Below are 19,896 nucleotides of genomic sequence, written 5' to 3'. Positions count from 1 at the left end.
CCCCCTCACCCCGCTCTGCCACCCCGACCCCGCAGACGTGGACGAGTGCGCTCGCAACAGCCTCCTGTGTGACAACGGCTGGTGCCGGAACAGCCCCGGCAGCTACAGCTGCTCCTGCCCCCGGGGCTTCAGCTTCAGACGGGACACGGAGACCTGCGAAGGTATCGGGTCCCAGCGCGCTGCCTGAGGCGCGTGCGCACACACGGGCGTGCACACGGACACCTGAGTGTGGTGTGTACACACACACACATGCTGGAAGATGCATGTATACTCATTCACACACACTCACAGGCAAATAGTCCCACTTGGTCTCACACAGTTATACACACGCATGGGGGTCGTGCACTCGAACACTCAGACCCACATTCACACAGCCACTTACTCTCACACTTGACTCACTTGTACTCACAGCCACACATAGTCACACGCTTATGCATGCATCCAGACCTTCACACGTTCACATGTGTGCGTATGCAACCAGGCACTCGTACTGGTACTGACTCAGAACGCATACACACCCCCATATTCACACTCCTAGACAGGGCCACCCAGTCATGCACACGGCCTAAGAAATGTGTGTGCCCACATTCTCACACTTTTACATTAGGCTCACGCTTAGATATGTGTTCACACACCTGTGCCCTTGTGCATGCACACGCATGTATACACACACATGTCCAACCATGCACACACTTTGCAGCAAGGTCCTCGTTCCCCAGCATGTCCCCCAGCATGTCCGCCAGCGTGTCCCCCGTGTGTCCGTCCTCAGACCCCGCTCCGTTCAGCCCTTGGAGCTGCCTGCTTCCCGGCCACATCCTGGCTTTGTCCTCTCTGGGCTTTCCTCCTGCCTCTCCTTCTCCTCTTGTGTGCTGTGACCCCCTTGAGGGTCACTGAGCCCCACTGTGTCTGTCCCTCCCCATCAGTCGTGTGTGCGTGCTCACAGGACCCTCCGTGTCAGCGTGCCTGCATGGGTGTCCTGCACAGCTCAGTGCAAGCACTCGTGGGTTTCTGTGCATTCCATCCCTGGGCACCCTGCCTGCGTGCACACGCCGTGTCTGGTCAGGTGCACGCGCATGGATGTGCATGTGGTGGCCACTGGGGAGGAGGGGGCCCTGGTCAGCTGGGGCCCCCTCTCCCAACAGCTCAGGACCCAGTGGGGGGCTGTCCTTGCAGACATCAACGAGTGCCTGTCCAACCCGTGTGTCAATGGTGTGTGCCGGAACCTGGCCGGTTCCTATGCCTGTGAATGCGCCCCTGGCAGCCGGCTGGGACCCTCCGGCACCATGTGCCTAGGTGAGAGGGCCCCGAGTCCCATGGAGTAGCAGGGACTGCTTCTGCTGCCCAGCCCTGCACCCCATCCCGGGGGAGGGTGGGTCTCTGTGGGTCAGCCTGCAGGTGCAGGCTGGCAGGTGAACGGGGTCTCCGCCTGCTCCGCAGACATCACCAGGGGCACCTGCTGGCTCAAGGTCCAGGAGGGCCGCTGTGAAGCGAACCTGCGTGGAGCCTCCCTGCGGTCTGAGTGCTGTGCCACCCTTGGCGCTGCCTGGGGGAGCCCCTGTGAACGCTGCGAGCCTGGTAATGCCCTGGGAGCCCCCCACCTGAGCTCTGGGGGAACACCCAGGCATGGCCACTGCGGTTTCCTGGGTGCCCGTTCAGAGAACGGGGCTCTTGATGGAGAGAGTGACTCCTGTGCCCACTCTGGTTCTCCCAACCACAGACCCTGCCTGTGCCCATGGCTTTGCCCGTACAGCGGGGCTCACCTGTGAAGGTAACTCCCAGCCCTTCCGTAGTGCCCCCCACCCCACCCCGGGCAAGCGATACGGCGACAAATGCAGGTCATGGGGGATGCCTGGGGTCCTGAAGTCTTGAGATCGAGACAGAATTTTCCCCTCCTTGGTGCCCAGGTCTGCCCCTGAGGTTCCCCATACCCCGAGGCTGGCCCTGTTCCTTCCTACCTCCCAAGGGACAACCTGGCTGTCCCAAGTCCCAGAGGAGCAGCTCCAGGCCTTGCCCTCCTCCTGTTCTGTCCCCGCCCAGATGTAAATGAATGCGAGGTCTTCCCCGGGGTCTGTCCCAACGGGCACTGCCTCAACACTGCTGGCTCCTTCCGCTGCGAGTGCCCCTACGGCTTGACGCTGGATGCCACGGGCCGGCTGTGCGTGGGTGAGTCCGTGCGGGGCCACCTGCCCTCCCTCCACTGTCCCTACCCCTGTGCTTGGAGACCCCTCCTGGGGTCAGAAGGGATTTGTGGAGACCTCCGGGACCCTCTGCTCCCTGCTCATTTCTTGCTGACGTGTCTCAATAGAGGATCTTGTGTGTTTTGGGGGCTCACCCTTTCGCTTCGCTGCCCTTTAACAAGGTCTGCGGCACCTGTTAAGGTCTTGTGATGTAGCGTCTGCAAATGTATTCATTCTTTCTCATCACCGAAGAATTTTGATTCGGGGTGGGTCTGCTCACCGGGCACCCCTAGTGTGCCCGGAATCTCCCTCAGCATCCCGGGCTCCAACATTCCTTCTGAATGGCTCCCCCTCAGGCGCAGAGATCGGAGCTGTTTTCCCCCCGGGTGAGGGTTTCTTGGCCAACATCTTGAGGCGGACATTTCTGGGCCAAAAACACATCCCAGGCAGCAGACAGGCTCTCTGCCTGCTGTCCGGTTTCCTCCTGCCACTGGCTAGGAGCCTCTCGTAGATGCCTTCTCAAATTTGCTTGCCTTCTGAGCTGAGTTTTAGGCAGGCAGAGGGTCTCCCACTGGCCCAAAAATGTAACCAAGGAAAGGAAATAACTGAGTAAAGAGGAAAAAGCCGCTGCATTTCAGGCCGTGTGGGCTGAGTTCAGGACCAGGTGAACGGAGAGGCTGCGACTCGGGCCCCGTCTGCTCAGACGTGACCGTTAGCTCCGGACCTGGGCATTGGGTACAGGGGGGATCCCTGTGCATGTCAAAGCGTTCCCAGAAGTTCTCAAGGTTCTAGAACAGGATCTCAACTTCAGATCGACCTGCCTAAAATGTGTGTTCCTTTTGAAAAGAGAGAGAAATTGTCCCAGATCAAGGGTCAGCAAACTTTTTTCTGGAAAGGGCCTGGGGTAACTATTTTGGCATCGTGGGCCACACAGTCTCTGCCGCGGCCGCTGAGCTCTGTCACGTCACGCAAAAGCAGTCGCCGGCAATACGGAAGCAAAGCGATGTGGTTGTGTGTCAATAAAACTTTATTTATAAAAACAGGTGGCTGACCTAGGGATGTAGTTAGTGGCCTCTGGCTTAGTCCCTTGTGTCTGGTCTCTAGGGAGGCTTATCTGCTGCCAGGTTGGGAGGGAGTTTTCCAGACCAAGCACACGCTCTGGGGCCAGGTGACCTGGCGTGAACGCGGCTCTGCCTTTTGCTCACTGTGTGGCCTCAGGGAGGCCCCCTAACCCCTCTGTGCCTCAGTTTTCTTGCTTGTAAAATGGCCGTGACAATAATAGGTTCATCTTGATGCTATTTTGAAGATTATGTGGGTTGGGGAGCTTAGGACAGCATCCAGCACGTAGCAGACCCCTTAGCAGGACAAGTTATTACCATTACGATGTCCCTGTTGGATGACACCATCAGGACAGTTGTCACCGCTGGAGGAAGTCACTCCCCTTGCACGTTTCCTACTGGGGAGAGCGTGTCAGACAGACTCTGCAGAGGGAGACCGCGTGGCCCATGTGGTGGCAGGTGTGGTGTGGTGTGGTGGCGGGGGAGGGGGGACCCGGTGACTGTCACCCTCTGTGTAGACATGCGTCTGGAGCCGTGTTTCCTGCACTGGGACGAGGACGAGTGTGGGGCCGCCCTGCCTGGCAAACACCGGATGGACGTCTGCTGCTGCTCCGTGGGGGCTGCCTGGGGGGCTGCATGCGAGGCATGCCCAGAGCCCGAGTCCCCAGCGTTTGCCAGCCTGTGTCCCCGGGGCCCGGGCTTCGCCAGTAGGGACTTCCTGTCAGGCCAACCCTTTTATAAAGGTGTGTGCAGCACCAGGAGCCCCGAGGGCAGGGAGAGGGCACAGCCCAGGCTAGGCCTGGAGGTGGGAAGTGCGTTGGTGGGGGGGGGGGCGTAGAGGCGTGCAACCCAGGGACGTGTCTGACCCACCGCACGTTCTGCTCCCGACCGCAGACGTGAACGAGTGCAAGGCGTTCCCCAGCCTCTGCGTGCACGGCGCCTGCAGGAACACCGTGGGCAGCTTCCGGTGCTCCTGTGCCGGGGGCTTCGCCCTTGATGCTCAGGGAAGGAACTGCACAGGTATGGGCCCCCTTGGCCTCCGTGGGGAATGCTGGCCGGAATGGGGGCTTCGAAGCAGATGTGGAGTCGGGACCCCCTTCCATGGGCACCTCTAGTCCTGGCTGCCCGCCGGCGGCATGACCCAGGGCAGGTTGCTGCCCCCCTCTGGCCCTTAGGGACCCTGACTGTGAAAGGGGGGCTGACAGAGGGGACCTCCAGGGAGGAAACTCCCTGCAGTTGGCCGGTGGACGCACCCCCGGGGCTCAGTTCGGCAGCTCAGGCTCCCACGCAGCCCCCGCCGGTGTCTACAGATGTGGAGTCTGTCCCCTGCCCCTTTCTCTGCAGACATTGACGAGTGCCACATCTCCCCTGACCTCTGCGGCCGGGGCACCTGTGTCAACACCCCGGGGAGCTTTGAGTGCGAGTGTTTCCGTGGGTACGAGAGTGGCTTGGTGCTGACGAAGAACTGCGTGGGTAGGTGGCCGCGGGGCTGTTGCGCGGGGTGGCCCCGGGCAGGGCGGTGTCCGATGGGTGCTGGGGCTGAGGGGAGGGGTGGTGGGGACGCTGCTGTGATGGACGAGGCGGGGGTTGTGGGGAGAAGCTCAACCCAGCAGAGACCCGGCCAATCTGGGTGCCACGCGGTGGCGTCCCGAAGGCTGCTGGACCTCGGGTCTGTCATGCAGAATTGAGGCCTAGGGACCGAGGTCTGGGTGAGTTCCCCCAGGGCAGGGGTCCTGTGAGAAGAGAAGGCCCTGGAGAGAGGAGCTCCTCTTTCCTTTTTTCCCTCCCTCCTCCCCTCCCTCCCTCCCTACTTTCCTTCCTTCCCTTTTTTATGTATTCCGTGAACATTCCATGTGTCTCTACTGAGAAGAACCACTAAGCGCTCAGCAGCAGGCAGCCCGTCTCTCGGAGCTCATGACCTGATGGGGAGACCGATGTTCCTAAAACAAATCCCCAGACACATGCAAAATGGCCACTGTGAGAAGCATCCGAGGGGGCTACGTGATGGGGTGGGGTGGGGTCCCCAGGGATGGCCCGTTCTGGGGGGGCCTGAGGTTGTGGCTGAGAGAGTGGGACTAAATGTGGTGATGAGGGGCTGGAAGATCGGCCTGAAGGGAGAACAGCAGGTGCCAAGGCCCTGGGGTGGGCCTGAGGGGTGGAAGGAGGGACACAAGACTGGAGCTTGAGGAGGCTGGAGCTGCAGCCCGCTCCCCGCACGGATACCTGGAGACTGTGCTACGGGATGGCTTCTCAGGGTCTCCTTCGGTGATTCCAGGAATGTCAGCCTCATGGCCCTGACTGTCCTGCGGATTCCAGCTTCCTTCTTGGGCTGACTTGCCCCTGCCCCTTTCAGCTCAAACTCTCTCACCGGAGCTCCAAGCCTCCAGGCTCTCCTGGGCAGGGCGGGTGTGTGTGTGGGGAGGGGGGGTGGACAGCTTCCATGAGCCCGGCCCCGCCCTGCCCTGGTCCAGGCTTTCACAGCTGCTCTCTCTTCCACATGCCCAGACGTGGACGAGTGTGTGCGGGACCCGCTGCTGTGCCGGGGCGGGAGCTGTGTCAACACGGACGGGAGCTTCACGTGTCAGTGCCCCCCCGGACATGCGCTGACGGCGCAGGGCCCCGCCTGTGAGGGTGAGCGTGCCCCCGGTGTGCGGGCGTCGGTGGGGTGAGTGTCGTAGTGGGAATGCATGTTTGTGCACATCTGACGACATACCTGCGTGTGAATGTGCACGTGTGAGTCCATGAGTCCGTGTACACGTGAGCGGTTGCACATGTGAGATGGGAGAGCCTGTGTGTGTCCGTGTGGAGATGTGTATTGGTGTCTACACAAGAGTGAGTGTGTGATTTGTGTCTATTTGTGGGCCTGCGTGAGCTTGCGAGAAGTGTGTGTCTAAGTGTGAGTATGTGTTTGCTCCTGGGTGAGGGTGTTTGCAGGTGAAGGGGTCCGAGGGTGTGTTTGTGTGGGGGTCTGAGCCTGCAGCTGGGTGTGCATTGACACAAAGGCAGGTGTGGGTGGCAGGTGTTTGTGAGTCCGTGGGAGTGCACATGGTGTGAATGTGTGTGTCTGTGATTGTGAGTGTGTGTGTGTGAGCGTCTGTGAACCAGCACGTGGGTGCCGATGTGCGTCTACAACAGGCAAGTCTGTGCATATAGGGAGCGTGTGTGAGCCTTGTGAGTGGGCGGAGTGTGGGCGTGTGTTTGTTCAGGAAGAGTGTGTTCCGTGCGAGGGTGTTTGCGCGTGTGTGAGACCACTGGTGTGCACGCGTGTCCCAGTGTCTCAGGGGCCTGTAGATGGCAGAAGGGTCCATGTCGGCCATCCGCTCACACCTGGCCCCACGAGCCACGCGCTCTCCCCCACAGATGTCGACGAGTGTTCCCTGAGTGACGGCCTGTGTCCCCACGGCCACTGTGTCAACGTCATTGGGGCCTTCCAGTGCTCCTGCCACGGGGGCTTCCAGAGCACGCCTGACGGCCAGGGCTGCTCGGGTGAGACCACGCCCACCTGCCAACAGCGGGGCGGGGCGCGGGTGGGAGTGGCCCGCCAGCCCCAAGCCTGGCCCCGCCCCATGGCCCCGTCCCTCCACCTCTGCCCTGCCTCCCGCAGACATCAACGAATGTCTCACTGGGAACGGTGGCTGTGAGGCGCACTGCACCAACACGGAGGGCAGCTACCGCTGTGGCTGCGGACGTGGCTACTCACTGATGCCCGACGGGAAGACATGTGCAGGTATGTGGGAGGGGGGAGCCAACAAGCCGTCCCAGGTGAAAGCAGCCAGACCTGGGACAGGCCACTGACGCTGTGGCAGGGTCCCTTGGGCTCCCCCTCCCTTCCTGCCCAATTAGAGCCCAGCCGCCCTCCCTGCTCCCCTAGATGTGGATGAGTGTGCGGAGACCCCGGACATCTGTGATGGGGGCCAGTGCACCAACGTGCCTGGGGGCCACCGCTGCCTGTGCTATGAAGGATTCATGGCGACACTGGATGCAAGGACATGCGTTGGTGAGGAGCTGGGCCTGAGGTGCAGAAGACAGCGTCTGAACTCACATGCCAGGTCTTCCACGGGGAAGCACACAGCCGAGGCCGACGTCGGGCCCCTTCCCTGTCGCATGCGGGCAAGGGGGATGGGCCAGAGCCTGTGGGATCGGATTCAGAGCAGCAGAGCCCCGAACCCTGTGCCAACCTCTCCCCCGGTACCTGATACACACAAAGCTTTATACCCCGCTTCCCGGGCTGCATTTTAAGATCACTGCACCCTGAGGCGTCTTGGGTGTAACAGTGAGCAAGATGGAAGGACACTCAGAACTGCTCCCTGAGCCCAGCTTGGGGACCCCAGGCTTCTCAGACCGTGGTCATTGTCCTGTCCGGGCTGCCAGACTCTGGGGAACAGGTGTCTGCCCCGTCAGGGCAGGGCTGGGGCCAGAGTGGGGACGCTCCAGGAAGGAAGAGTGTAACTCCCTCCGCAGGAGACGAGTCCAGCCCGGTGCAGCTGGGGGTTCTGATTGCAGGAGTCTTAGGGAGCACTTCTGCGCTTCAGATCAAATCAAACAGGGAATTCTTTTACGGCTCTGTGTCCTTCTTGCAGATCCACGTTGGCATAAAGGCTCGGACAAGGCCTGTAGCAGAAAAACCCAGCTCACTTCATTTAGCTCCATGTACTCTAAATGTATTCAGCCACAAAATCCTTTTGAGAACCCGTGCCAGATATGTGCTACAGAATACACTGTGTCACGTGTTGACAGGACATTCCTAATCGCCTGGTGGTGGAACCGGAAGGAGCTCCCCAGTCCTGGAGATGGACGGGGACAGCCTCAACACGTGGCAGGCCACGCAGCCCCGCTCACGCACCCCCTCCACCCTTACCTGCTTCCTCTCCTGGTCATCCCACAGACGTGAACGAGTGTGACCTGAGCCCTCACCTTTGCCTCCACGGGGACTGTGAGAACACAGAGGGTTCCTTTGTCTGCCACTGCCAGCCCGGTTACATCATCAGGAAGGGGGCCACGGGCTGTTCCGGTGAGCAGGCGGCCAGGGGTCCTGGGGTCTACCCCTCCCCTCAGGGCTGAGTACAGCCAGACCTCATTCTTCTAGATTAACACAGGTGGTGTTAAAGCAGAAACAGGACCAGGTCAGGTTCCCCCGGCGCTCCCCTTAGCACAAACCTCTGCAGTCCCAGGTGTCCCCGGTGGTGTCCCCAAAGCACGCCAGCCTGATGACTTTAAGCGACACGGGGGCACACATTCAGCAGTCCTTGGTTCGGGCGCCTTGCGCTGCTGTCACAGTTTCATCCCAGCCCGGTGTATTCTCCCTCGAGAACGGTCCCGGGGGCCAGAAATCTGCAGTCCGTGTGCGCGCAGGGGCGGTTCCTTCCTTGGGGGGTCTAAGGGAGGATCTGTCCTGCGCCTCTGCAGCCTTCTGGTGGTGGTCAGTCCTCGATGTTTCTCGGCCCGTAAATATGTCACTCCACTCTGTCTGTCTTCACCTGGGCTCTGTCTGCGTCTGGGTCCAAATTTCCCTCTTACAAGGATGCTGGTCATTGGATAAGGGTCCCCACGGTCCAGGAGGACCCCATCCTAACTTGTTACATTTCCAAATAAGGGTCCAGTTCATTGGTTCCAGGAGTCAGGACTTGAATGTACCTTTTTGGAGGATACAAATACAAATACACAGTTATGCGGTTATCTGAACGCGTGTTAGAGTCCCACGTTACAAAACGGCATCAAGCCCATGACTTTGTAGAGACCGTGGTCGATGTAAAATTAGCTTTTTTTTTTTTTAAGATTTTTTATTTATTTATCAGAGAGAGAGAGGGAGAGAGAGCGAGCGAGCACAGGCAGACAGAGTGGCAGGCACAGGCAGAGGCAGAAGCAGGCTCCCTGCTGAGCAAGGAGCCCGATGTGGGACTCGATCCCAGGACGCTGGGATCATGACCTGAGCCGAAGGCAGCTGCTTAACCAACTGAGCCACCTCGGCGTCCCTAAAATTAGCTTTTAAAATCCATTCGCCTAAGTAACAGTGCAGAGGGTTTAAAGAAATGACCAGTACCCAGTAGCTCACGCAGGCGGTGGGGGGACGCTGCAGAGGGTAGAAGGGCGAGGCAGACTGCAGACTTGGCTGCGGATTGGAGACTGGTTTAGAGGGAAGCCTGCTCGAGAACAAGGACATACGCGTTAGGACGGTTACTCTTAAGGTCTAGGCTAAGTCTCTCTTATTGCTATTTCAAACTACTGCAGGGCTGTTGGGAGTCATACCTTTTAGGCATTAGGGTTTTTCTTTTGGGCTCTGGGTGAAGGTGGAAGCTACTGGAGTGGCGGGGGCTTTCTGGGCCAGCCCTCCCCCAGGAGGGTCCTTGCTTTCCCCCCCACCGCTGCACTGTCTTCCCACTCTGCACCTGAGGCCCTAACCCTAGGCCCCGGGCCTTGTGGGGGTGCTGTGCCCTGGTGCCCTGCTTCCACTCCTGACCCTCCCGTGACCTTTTTCCTCTCCTCGCAGACGTGGACGAGTGTGAGCTTGGGGGACACAGCTGTGACAGCCACGCTTCCTGCTTCAACGTCCCTGGGAGTTTCAGCTGCAGGTGTCTGCCAGGCTGGGTGGGGGACGGCTTCGCATGTCACGGTGAGTGCCTGGGGGCAGGCGGTCTGGGCAGAGCAGTAGAGGTAGGTCGGGGGCAGGTGGGGGAAGGGTGCAGAGCAGGGGTGGCTGGGCCAGGGGGTGTCTGTGGGGGCTGGTCAGGGCCGAGATCGGAGGGTCTGCCTCGCTGCAGCCCCCCAATACGCACACTTTGGGGCTCCGGGCTCTGGGCTCCGTGTCGTGCAGACCTGGATGAGTGTTCCTTCCGGGAGCATCGGTGCAGCCCCAGAGCCTACTGTCTGAACGCTCCCGGCTCCTACCGCTGCGTCTGCCACCGCGGCTTCAGCGGGGACGGCTTCTCCTGTGAAGGTGAGAGCGGGACGGGAGGCCCGAGAGGGACAGCCATGAGGGCTGGATTCCAAGGGGGTCACCGTGGTCAGCGGGCTTCCCGATCCACCGCCCACACCACATGCTGGGGTGCTGGAGAGGACGTGCCTTCAGCCCACGGGGCCACACACCCGGCCCAACAGCACGGGGCGCTGTCTTCTCCCCTGGACTCTGGACACACGGAGCCTTCGGGGTGTGGGGACAGGAACACTCGCTTCCTTCCCCGGACCCCCCACCCGGGTCCTATGTCACCACGTCCCCTGTTTCCCTGAGCCGGGGTCCGAGTTCCCAGAGTGGCTTGCCTGCTCCCCGGAGCCCTGGGTGACCACAGAGGGTTTGACTGGGGCCATCTGCCCCCCCCCGTGCGGGTCCCGGCCCGCTGGCCCCCAGCCCTCTGCCTCTCGGGGTCCCGCAGACAGGGACGAGTGTGCTGAGGACGTGGACCTCTGCGAGAACGGGCAGTGCCTCAATGCCCCGGGCGGGTACCGCTGCGAGTGTGAGGTGGGCTTCAGCCCCACAGAGGACCTCCGCGCCTGCCGGGGTGAGGCCTGGGGCTGCCGGGCTGGGGGACGCAGCAGGCGGGTCCCGGCGAGCAGGGCACCAGGAGCAGGCTGCCGGGAGAAGCGGGCTGACCTGGGGCCCCCACAGATGTGGACGAGTGCGTTCTCGGGAACCTCTGCATGTTCGGGAGCTGCGAGAACCTGCCTGGAATGTTCCGCTGTGCCTGCAGTGGGGGCTATGAGCTGGACCGCAGCGGGGGCAACTGCACAGGTGTGGGGTCAACCGGGCTGCGGGTGTGCACAGGTGCTGGGCTCACCGACCCCTGCCCTCAGACCTTCTCGAATGTCCTGTTCTGCGGGGGGCTTGTCTCACTGCCCCCACTGATTCCTGTTCCCATCGACCTGTCTTCTCTCATCTGAATGAATGCAGTGAAGGAACAAAGGCGTGCTCCCTCCACTGCAGTCGTCAGAATGGTCTCTTACTGTTGTGCTTAAAACGGGGCTCAGCAAACTCTTCCAGCAAAGGATTAGCTAGGAAATCCATGGCTTTCCAGACATACAGTCCTTGTCACAGCTCCTTTACATACTGCCTGTACCTCGAAGCAGATACAGGCAGTATGTAAATGAGCGGGCATGGATGTGTGCCAATAAAACTTTATTTACATGGGGCTCAGCAAACTCTTCCAGCAAAGGACTAGCTAGGAAATCCGTGGCTTTCCAGCCATACAGTCCTTGTCACAGCTCCTCAGAGGCCCTGTACCTCGAAGCAGATACAGGCAGTATGTAAATGCGTGGGCATGGGTGTGTGCCAATAAAACTTTATTTACATGAACAGGCAGGGGGCTGGATTTGGCCCCCAGATAAGAGTCTTCCAACCCCTGGTTTGAAAACATGTTTTAAATGTTGGCTTTGTACAATAGCGGCACGGAAGCCAGGGCACAGGGAACTTTCTAGGGGCAAACCTCTGCCAAGTGGAACAGAGCCAGGAGGAGAGGGGGTTGGACAGGGCAGAGCAGCCCCCGCAGGCTGCTGTCCCCTCGGGCTTTCTCCCCAAGGGAGGACGTGGCCTGGCCCCACAGCCCCACGTCTGACACTGAGGGTTTTAGCTTCCCAGGAGGAAGGCAGGAGGGACGGGGGTCAAGGGGAGGGCTCCCCGCTGACAGTGCCCCCCTACTCCACAGATGTCAATGAGTGCGCAGACCCCGTGAACTGCATCAATGGCCTGTGTGTCAACACCCCTGGAAGCTACCTCTGCCGCTGCCCCCAGGATTTTGAGCTGAACCCCAGCGGGGTGGGCTGTGTGGGTGAGTAAGCCTCGGCTCCGCCTGGGGCTCTCACGGCAGGTGAGCTGGGCGTACCACTCGCTAACTGCCCCTTTCTGCCTGTTCAGACACCCGGGTCGGGAACTGCTTCCTGGACACGCACGACCGGGGTGACGGCGGCATCTCCTGCACGGCGGAGGTCGGGGCCGGCGTCAGCCGCGCGTCCTGCTGCTGCTCCCTGGGGTGGGCCTGGGGCAACCCCTGTGAACTGTGCCCGATGGCCAACACCAGTGAGTCCCTGGGCGGGGGGACACAGGCGAGCACGCCCCAGGACTCGGGGAGTCACCTTTGCTACGGGAGGGACCCTGAGAACCGGAGAGGGAAAGGGGCTGTCCTGGGTCACACAGCACATTCTTGACAGTTCATTGGCTGTGCCTCTTTCTCGATGCCATCCCTTCCTGCAAATTTCTGTTTCCCTTCACTCGTTTTCTCCACCCAGCAGCAAACAATGGAAGTTCCTCTCTGTCCTGTGCAAGGGGCTGGGGACCCAGGGAAGGATGAGCCACAGCCCTGCACACTGCCCCACACCCATAAACCAGTGGTCCCTGGGCTGTGGGAGTAGAGCAATTCTAAGGGTTTGTTTGAGGCTCAGTGATGCCCGTGGAGAGGAAGAGGGTAAGGGAAGCCTTCCCAGGATAAGGGGCTTAAATGAGGTTTTGAAGGATGAGTAGGAGTTTTCCAAGCAGAGCAGGAGGGAGGGTATGTGATGCAGTGGGAATAACATGTGCAAAGGCCTCAGGTTCACACGCCTGTCCACCTGTTCAGGTGTGTGAGTATGTCTCTGTGTGTGTGTCTGTGTGTCCGTGATGTCCATGGTCTTTCTTTCAACGGGGAAATTTGCAGTCGCACTGGTCTGCTTTGGGGTCAGAAAACATTTCCTCTCTCCACGCTCAGCCACTAGCACACAGTTCATCGGTTCACATGTTAGATGTGAATATATTTACACACATACACACACACACACACACACACACACAGCCCATCCTCCCGATTGACCAGGGTCTCTTGGCTGCAAAAGGCCGAGGAGGTCAGGGGTTGTAGTTGGTGTAGTAGCGGGGTGCAGGGCCCTCCAGGACCCCAAGTCCCCTGCCCCCTCTGGACTCTGCCCCTCAGAAGCGCCTGTTTCCCTTGCAGCCGAGTACAGAACCTTGTGCCCGGGGGGCGAGGGCTTCCGGCCCAACCCCGTCACCGTCATCCTGGAAGGTGAGTTCCTGGCAGACCATCCAGCCACGTACCCGCTGCTCGACCTCCGTCTCACAACAGCTTCACCAAAGCGCGGCCGTAGGGGCCCCAGCCCTTCCTGCCTGAAGGCCAGGCTGTGATACTAAACTGTTCTAGTTCGTGGTGATTTCTTTTTAATCCACCCCTTCTTCCAGCTGTTGGTCTGTGGGCCCATCCACCGTCCATCCATCTGTCCATCCGTCCGTCCATCCATCCATCCATCTTGTCATCGACCTACTTGCTTCTTCAGGCACTACTTTTTCTATGCATCCATCCATCTTCCTATCCAGTGGTGCCCTACCCAGTGGCCCATCCCTCCACGCATGCAAACATTCTTTTTTTAAAGTAAGCTTGACGTCCAAAGTGGGGCTTGAACCCATGTCCCTGAGATCAGGAGTCCCTGCTCTACCAACCAGCCAGCCAGGTGCCCCTCATCCCTCCATCCTTTTATGTACACGGGGTGATAAGATTGGAGAGGAGGAACCAGGTGATGGATGGATGGATGGATGGACGGACGGACGGACTAAGAAATGAAGAGAAAGGGGGTGAAGAGAAAGGGGGTGACACTGGCCCAAAACAGTCGAGGTGAAGCCTCCAAGATCAGCCCTGGCCTGAACCCTCCAGAGAGCCAATGGCTCTCAGGCATTCTCGAAGAAGCAGGTCGGCTCTCCTTGGGCCCCCCGGAGAGCCCAGGGCAGGGCATCGGCGTCCCCAGAGGCCTCTGCTTGGGCTTCGCTTCCAAGCACGGCTCCCTCACTCCCCGACAGACATTGACGAGTGCCAGGAGCTGCCTGGGCTGTGCCAGGGGGGCGACTGTGGCAACACGTTTGGCAGCTTTGGATGCACATGCCCCCCTGGCTACCACCTCAATGGGGACACCCGCACCTGTGAGGGTGAGTATGCGCCCCACCCCCGGCCTTCCTCCCTAGCTGCACATCTGTCCTCAGGTGCTGGGTCCTGAAATGCCCCTAGGGGCCAGCTCACCTGCCTTGCTGCTGGTGGCGGGGGTGGGGGGGCATCGGAATGGCGGGGAAGGCTTCCTGGGATCCTTCTAGCTGCTCTCTGCTCTGCTGCCTCCGTCTGACTTCCTACCCACTCAGAAACGGCCTGGGTTTGCTATAGCAGCGATGCCCTCCCTCCTTGGGGCAAAAGCTGACGGAGGCCCAGTGCTGGGAGTGGGAAGGGACAGACGCAGAGGGAGCAGCCACACTGTTCCTTCAAGCAGTGCCTCGACTGCCTCCTTCCTGCTCTGCTAAGTGCATCCTAGTAACAGCCAGCAGGTACCTGGAGTCTGTGCGTGTCACCCCCGCACCGAGCATCTGCCGTTGTCACCTGTTCATTCACCACAGCAGCCCCATGAGGGCGTGTTCCTTTTATGATCCCATTTTTCAGATGCAGAAACTAAGGCTCAGGGAGATAAGTGACTTGTCCAGACGCACCAGCTAGTAAGTGAGGGAAACCCAAATATCCTGGTCCTTGAGTCTGAGCTCTTCCAATACAGTATACCAAGTCTGTCTGTCCATCCACCCATCCGTCCATCACCCATCCATCCCTGTATCCATCCATCCACACTCATCTGTCCATCCATCCATCCATCCCTCCATCCATCCATCCATCCATCCATCCATCCGTCCATCTGCCCATCTACCTATTCATCCATCCTTCCTTCTGTGTATCCATCTGTCTGTCCACCCATCCACCAATTCATTCTGTCTCTCCGTTTCAACAATATCGATTGAACCCCTACATGCAGCCAGACACCAACACCAGCGCACAAGGACAGGATATGTATCTTCTTTCTCAGAGCAGTGCTGTTTAGAAACTCAAGGAAATGGGGAAGGAAGGGAGAAATCTAAGATCAACGCACCGATTTCCATTGTACATGGAGGTGGAAGCTGTCACACCTTCAAGAATCAGAACCCAGATACTTGAAATACACTTCATTCCTCTCTACCTCCCGCATCCCTTAGGATATCAAGGGAGAAAGAGAAATGCCCCGGGTAGCTTGCCTGGGTCGCTCCGTCAGTTAAATGTTTGCCTTTGGCTCAGGTTATGATCTCAGGGTCCTGGCATGGAGTCCCGCATCAGGCTCCCTGCTCAGCGGGAAGTTTGCTTCTCCCTCTCCCTCTTCCTCTGCCCCTCCCCCTACTCATTCTCTCTCTCTCTCAAATAAATAAAATATTTTTTTTAAAAAGGTCCTATCAAAAAATAAAGATCACAGGGCCAGCAGACTTGAACCTGAATGTTGACCTTGGATGTGCAGCCTTGCAGGACTAGCATTGTGCTTGAGGGCAGCCCTTCCCAGCAGTCAGACTCAAGGGATGGGACTTGTGCAGTAGCACAGGAAGCTGTTCTCCGAAGGGCCCACACTTGGTTTAATGCTTTGCTCTTGCCATCTTGAAATTCTTCATGAGAATTTCTTGAGAATTCTTCATTCTATCTCCAACAAGGAAGCCCTGGTCTTCATTTTGCCTTGGGCATGTTCTGTAGCTGTAGCTGGTCCTTGTCGAATGTAGGTCTCACTCTTGGAATCGCTGGGTTGTATGTGATTCTGTTGACTCTTCTGTTTTGGGTGAGGAATTGCCAAACTGTTTTCTGCAGTAGCTAAGCATTTTACGTGCTCACCAGCAATGTGCAAGGGTCCCAGTTTCCTCACATCCTCATCAACACCGGTATTTTCCGTTGCTCAGAGTTATACTGTCTAGGGGGTGTGAAGTGGCATCTCATTGTGGTTTTGATCTGCAGTCCCCTGATGACTAATGACTAATGAGCATCTTTTCATGTGCTTGTTAGTCATTCATATATCTTTAGAGTAGTATCTGTTCACGCCTTCTGCCCATTTTTATATAGGGTTGTTTGTCTTTTCGTTGTTGGATTGTGAGAGCTCTTTATATATTCTGGGACCTGGGTGGCTCTATCTTCAGCTCAGGTCATGATCCCAGACTGGAGGCTGGGCTCAAGTTCTGCAGTGGGCAGGGAGCCTGCTTCTCCCTCTCCCTCTAGCCTTCCCCTCTGCTCATCCCATGCTCTCTCTCTCAAATAAATAAAATCTTAAAAAAAAAAAAAGATCCTTATCAGACCTCTGACTTGCAAATAGTTTCTCCCATTCTGTAGTTGGCTTTTCACTTTCTTGATGGTGTCCTTTGATGCACAACAGGCTTTAATTCTGATGAGGCCCTATTTATCTGGGTTTTTTTCTTTCTTCCACAGCTGTGCATTTGGTGTTACCTAGAATCCATTGCCAAATACAGGCAATGTCTTGCAGTTACGCCTTTTTCTAAGAGCTTTATCATTTTAGCTCTTATATTTAGGACCCCTACTTCTTGGGACTTAACTTTTGCATATGGTGTCAGGGAGGGATCCAGCTTCCTTCTTTTGCATGTGATTTCCAGCTGTCCCCACACACCTTGTGAAAGAGAATCATCTTCCCCCCATTGAATGGTCTTGGCTCTCCTGAGCTCCCCTAAATCACATGACAAGTGGTTAATTTCTGGACTCTCAGTTCTATTCTATGGATTTATATGTCTACTCTTGAGCCAGTGCCCCATTGTCCTGATTACAGGAGCTTGGTAAGTTTCAAGATTAGGACATGTGAACCCTCCCAACTTCATTTTTCCTTCTTCAAGATGGTTTTGGGTATCCCCTGCAATTCCATATGAATTCAGGGTAAGCTCTTCAATTTCGGCAGAAGTCATTGGGATTTCGAGGGGCTTGCATTGATACTGGAGATTGCTTTGGCAACTACTCCCCGCTCAACAGTGTCAAATCTTCTGACCCTTGGACACGGGGTCTTTCCATTTCTGTAGGTCTTTTTAAAATTTTTCTTTTCGTGGTGATCTTTTCTGGTTTTCAGTGTTTGACTCGTGCACCTCTCTGGTGAAACTTATTCCTAGGTATTTAATTTTTTGGATGCGATTAGAAGCAGAATTTTCCAGAGTTTCCTCTTCGATTTCTCACTGACATGATACAGGAATAAGGTTGATACTTGTGTGTTGGTTTTATCTGCCGCAATTATTTTGGCCTCGCATGTTAATTAGCCCTAACAGGTTTTGTTCTGTGGATTTTTTTAATAAAGATTTTATTTATTTATTTGACAGAGAGAGATCACAAGTAGGCAGAGAGGCAGGCAGAGAGAGAGAGGAAGAGAAGCAGGCTCCCTGCTGAGCACAGAGCCTGATGCGGGGCTCGATCCCAGGACCCTGGGATCATGACCTGAGCCGAAGGCAGAGGCTTAACCCACTGAACCACTCAGGTGCCCCAATTCTGTGGATTTTTTTTAAAGACTTTGTTGTTTTTAAGTCATCTCTACACCCCACGTGGGACTCGAACTCACAACCCCAAGATCAGGCGTCACCCTCTCTACCCACGGACCCAGCCAGGCGCTCCTTTGTCTTGTGCATCCTTTAGGCTATCTTACGCATCACATTCCATGGTTGTGAGTTTTCGGCTGGATTCCAGAGTTCTGCAAAAGTTGATTTCAACAGTTTTTGCCAGCTCAGTAGATTTTGTGGAGGAATGGGGGCTGGCGTTCCTCACTCTGCCCTCTTTGAGGACGCCACTCCTAGCGTGCTGGTATTTCCACCGCCTGTTTGTGCACAGCCTACTAGCTAAGAATGCTTTTTACATTTTTTAAATGGTTGGAGAAAATCAAGAGAAGAATAGTATTTTGCAGTATGTGAAAAGTACACGAAATTCACATTTCAAGTTTCAAAAATTGAGTGTTATTGGAACGCGGGCATGCTGATACCCCTCCCTCCCTTTCTTTCCTTTTTCTTTCGATTTTATTTCTTTATTTGAGAGAGCACTAGCAGGGGGTCGGAGGGGAAAGCAGGCTCCTCAGTGAGCAGAGAGCCCGATGCAGGGCTCGATCCCAGGACCCTGAATCAGGACCTGAGCCGAGGCAGACATTCAACCAACTGAGCCACCCAGGCACCCCACCATGCTGATTTCTTTACCTATTATCTGTGGCTCTTCTCATACCGCAGGTGTAGAGTGAATGGTCAGAGACCGCTGTTTGGCTTGCAAAACAAAAAAGTTTACTCTCTGCTTTTTGAAAAATCTGCTGCTCCTGGATTAGAAAACTGATCAGACTAAGAGTCCTTTTTTTCCAAAAATACTTGATGCATGCATGGGGTGCTTGCTTCCTGTCACCTCTCATTAGGAAGCACACGGCTGCCCCATTCTTGGTGATCATGTGATTGACTCATGGGCTCAGGTGTTATTTTTTCCTTACTAGCTTAATTGAAGTGAGAGCACAGTAAACTCGCCCCCCCACACTTACTGCCATATTGGGTCTCCCCATATCACTAAGATACCTGCACCATTTAAGCTAATCTTGAAACCAAGTTCAAGCCCATGATGAAGTGGCTCCATCAGATCCAGATCCGAGGTGGGGTTATATAAACAACTCGGGGATGCTCCCCCTTCCTCCCCTGCAGACATCGACGAATGCTCTGCACACTCGGACATCTGTGGCCCCGGTACCTGCTACAACACCCTGGGGAACTACACCTGTGTCTGCCCCTCGGAGTACCTGCAAGTCAATGGTGGCAACAACTGCATGGGTATAAAATGTGATGACTGGGGAGACTAGATAGTTGTGGGAAAAACACTTGGGTGTGGGAGGGACTTCTTGGAGTCCCCATGCTTTGAAAGAGTGCACAGAGGTGTGTTTAGGGGAATAGAGAGATGGAGGGTGAGTGTATGAGTGGCTGGTCAGCAGCAGAGAAGAAGATGCAGGACTTGGGGGCTCAAGGCTACCATGTATGGTTGTTCAGGTTGTGCACTGCCCCAAAAAACTAGACTATAAATGGCACCTCATGTGTCTTGGGGGAGAGACATCAAGCCAGTTATTTTCAAATGGATCTATGAATGAGTTCTCAGCTCTCTGGCTCTCTCTTCCTCTGGCTCGGTTATCTTTCATCCACACCCCTCTTCCTAACCCAACTGCAGACATGAGGAAGAGCATCTGCTTCCGGCACTATAATGGCACGTGTGGAAATGAGCTGGCCTTTAACGTTACCCGGAAGATGTGCTGCTGCTCGTACAACATTGGCCAGGCCTGGAACAGACCCTGCGAGGCCTGCCCCGCTCCTGCCAGCTGTGAGTACCCTCCCCCACCTTCTTTCCAGCTTGGTCCTTGTTAGTGCAATATTTAAGGGGGCACACCCTGCTTAGGGCACCCAGATTAGCCCTCATCCTACATTACTCTGATGAGGGCTGAAGAGTTTCAGTTATGTCCTAGTTGGTGCATGGAAATCATCACTCTTAGGGTGAGCAAAGCATCCTTCCTTCTGTTTTGCACATTTGGGGAATTCAGAATGGGTCAGTGAAGCCTGTATTTGTGGTAAAGATCCTTGAGCAGGGGAAGGGGGCAGACTCAGGGAAGCTCTGGTGAGGACTGCTAAAATGTTGGTTGCAATGAAGAAGGGGGTTCCGGGCAGGGAACAGCATGAGCAAAGGCCTGGAGGCAGCATTCAGCCCCCGACCACGCTAGCAGCTGGAATGAGAGCTAACAGAATGATCTGGCAGCTGGCCCAGGTATCAGAAAGAGCCAAAGAGGAGGGCAGTGAAAGTGGGCAATGAGGAGGTTAAAGCATTAGTTCTGGGGGCTGAATGTGTCCCCCAAATTCGTATGTTCGAGCCCAGATCTCCAGTCCGGTGGTG

General features: G+C 56.7%; 1 protein-coding gene across 2 annotated transcripts in view; it reads left to right on the top strand.

Annotated features, from left to right (window-relative positions):
* The window catches only part of FBN3 (fibrillin 3), a 52,355-nt gene that overhangs the window by 11,554 nt on the left and 20,905 nt on the right, over positions 1-19,896 (top strand). For both annotated transcript variants that reach the window (XM_044255424.1, XM_044255425.1), the window contains 23 exons: positions 36-161; positions 1,174-1,293; positions 1,438-1,575; positions 1,718-1,768; positions 2,038-2,163; positions 3,754-3,978; positions 4,130-4,255; positions 4,580-4,708; positions 5,741-5,866; positions 6,596-6,721; positions 6,840-6,962; positions 7,107-7,232; positions 8,121-8,246; positions 9,723-9,845; positions 10,047-10,169; positions 10,603-10,728; positions 10,836-10,958; positions 11,869-11,991; positions 12,078-12,239; positions 13,144-13,212; positions 13,998-14,123; positions 18,669-18,794; positions 19,183-19,332. In XM_044255424.1, the coding sequence (XP_044111359.1) occupies positions 36-161; positions 1,174-1,293; positions 1,438-1,575; positions 1,718-1,768; positions 2,038-2,163; positions 3,754-3,978; positions 4,130-4,255; positions 4,580-4,708; positions 5,741-5,866; positions 6,596-6,721; positions 6,840-6,962; positions 7,107-7,232; positions 8,121-8,246; positions 9,723-9,845; positions 10,047-10,169; positions 10,603-10,728; positions 10,836-10,958; positions 11,869-11,991; positions 12,078-12,239; positions 13,144-13,212; positions 13,998-14,123; positions 18,669-18,794; positions 19,183-19,332 (2,919 nt within the window). The remainder of the gene's footprint in view (positions 1-35; positions 162-1,173; positions 1,294-1,437; positions 1,576-1,717; positions 1,769-2,037; positions 2,164-3,753; positions 3,979-4,129; positions 4,256-4,579; positions 4,709-5,740; positions 5,867-6,595; positions 6,722-6,839; positions 6,963-7,106; positions 7,233-8,120; positions 8,247-9,722; positions 9,846-10,046; positions 10,170-10,602; positions 10,729-10,835; positions 10,959-11,868; positions 11,992-12,077; positions 12,240-13,143; positions 13,213-13,997; positions 14,124-18,668; positions 18,795-19,182; positions 19,333-19,896) is intronic.

Source organism: Neovison vison, chromosome 6, assembly GCF_020171115.1.
Source record: "Neovison vison isolate M4711 chromosome 6, ASM_NN_V1, whole genome shotgun sequence".
Taxonomy (NCBI): Eukaryota; Metazoa; Chordata; class Mammalia; order Carnivora; family Mustelidae; genus Neogale; species Neogale vison.
The sequence above is the reverse complement of the archived record's forward strand: the minus strand, read 5'-3'. Positions and strand labels throughout refer to the sequence as shown.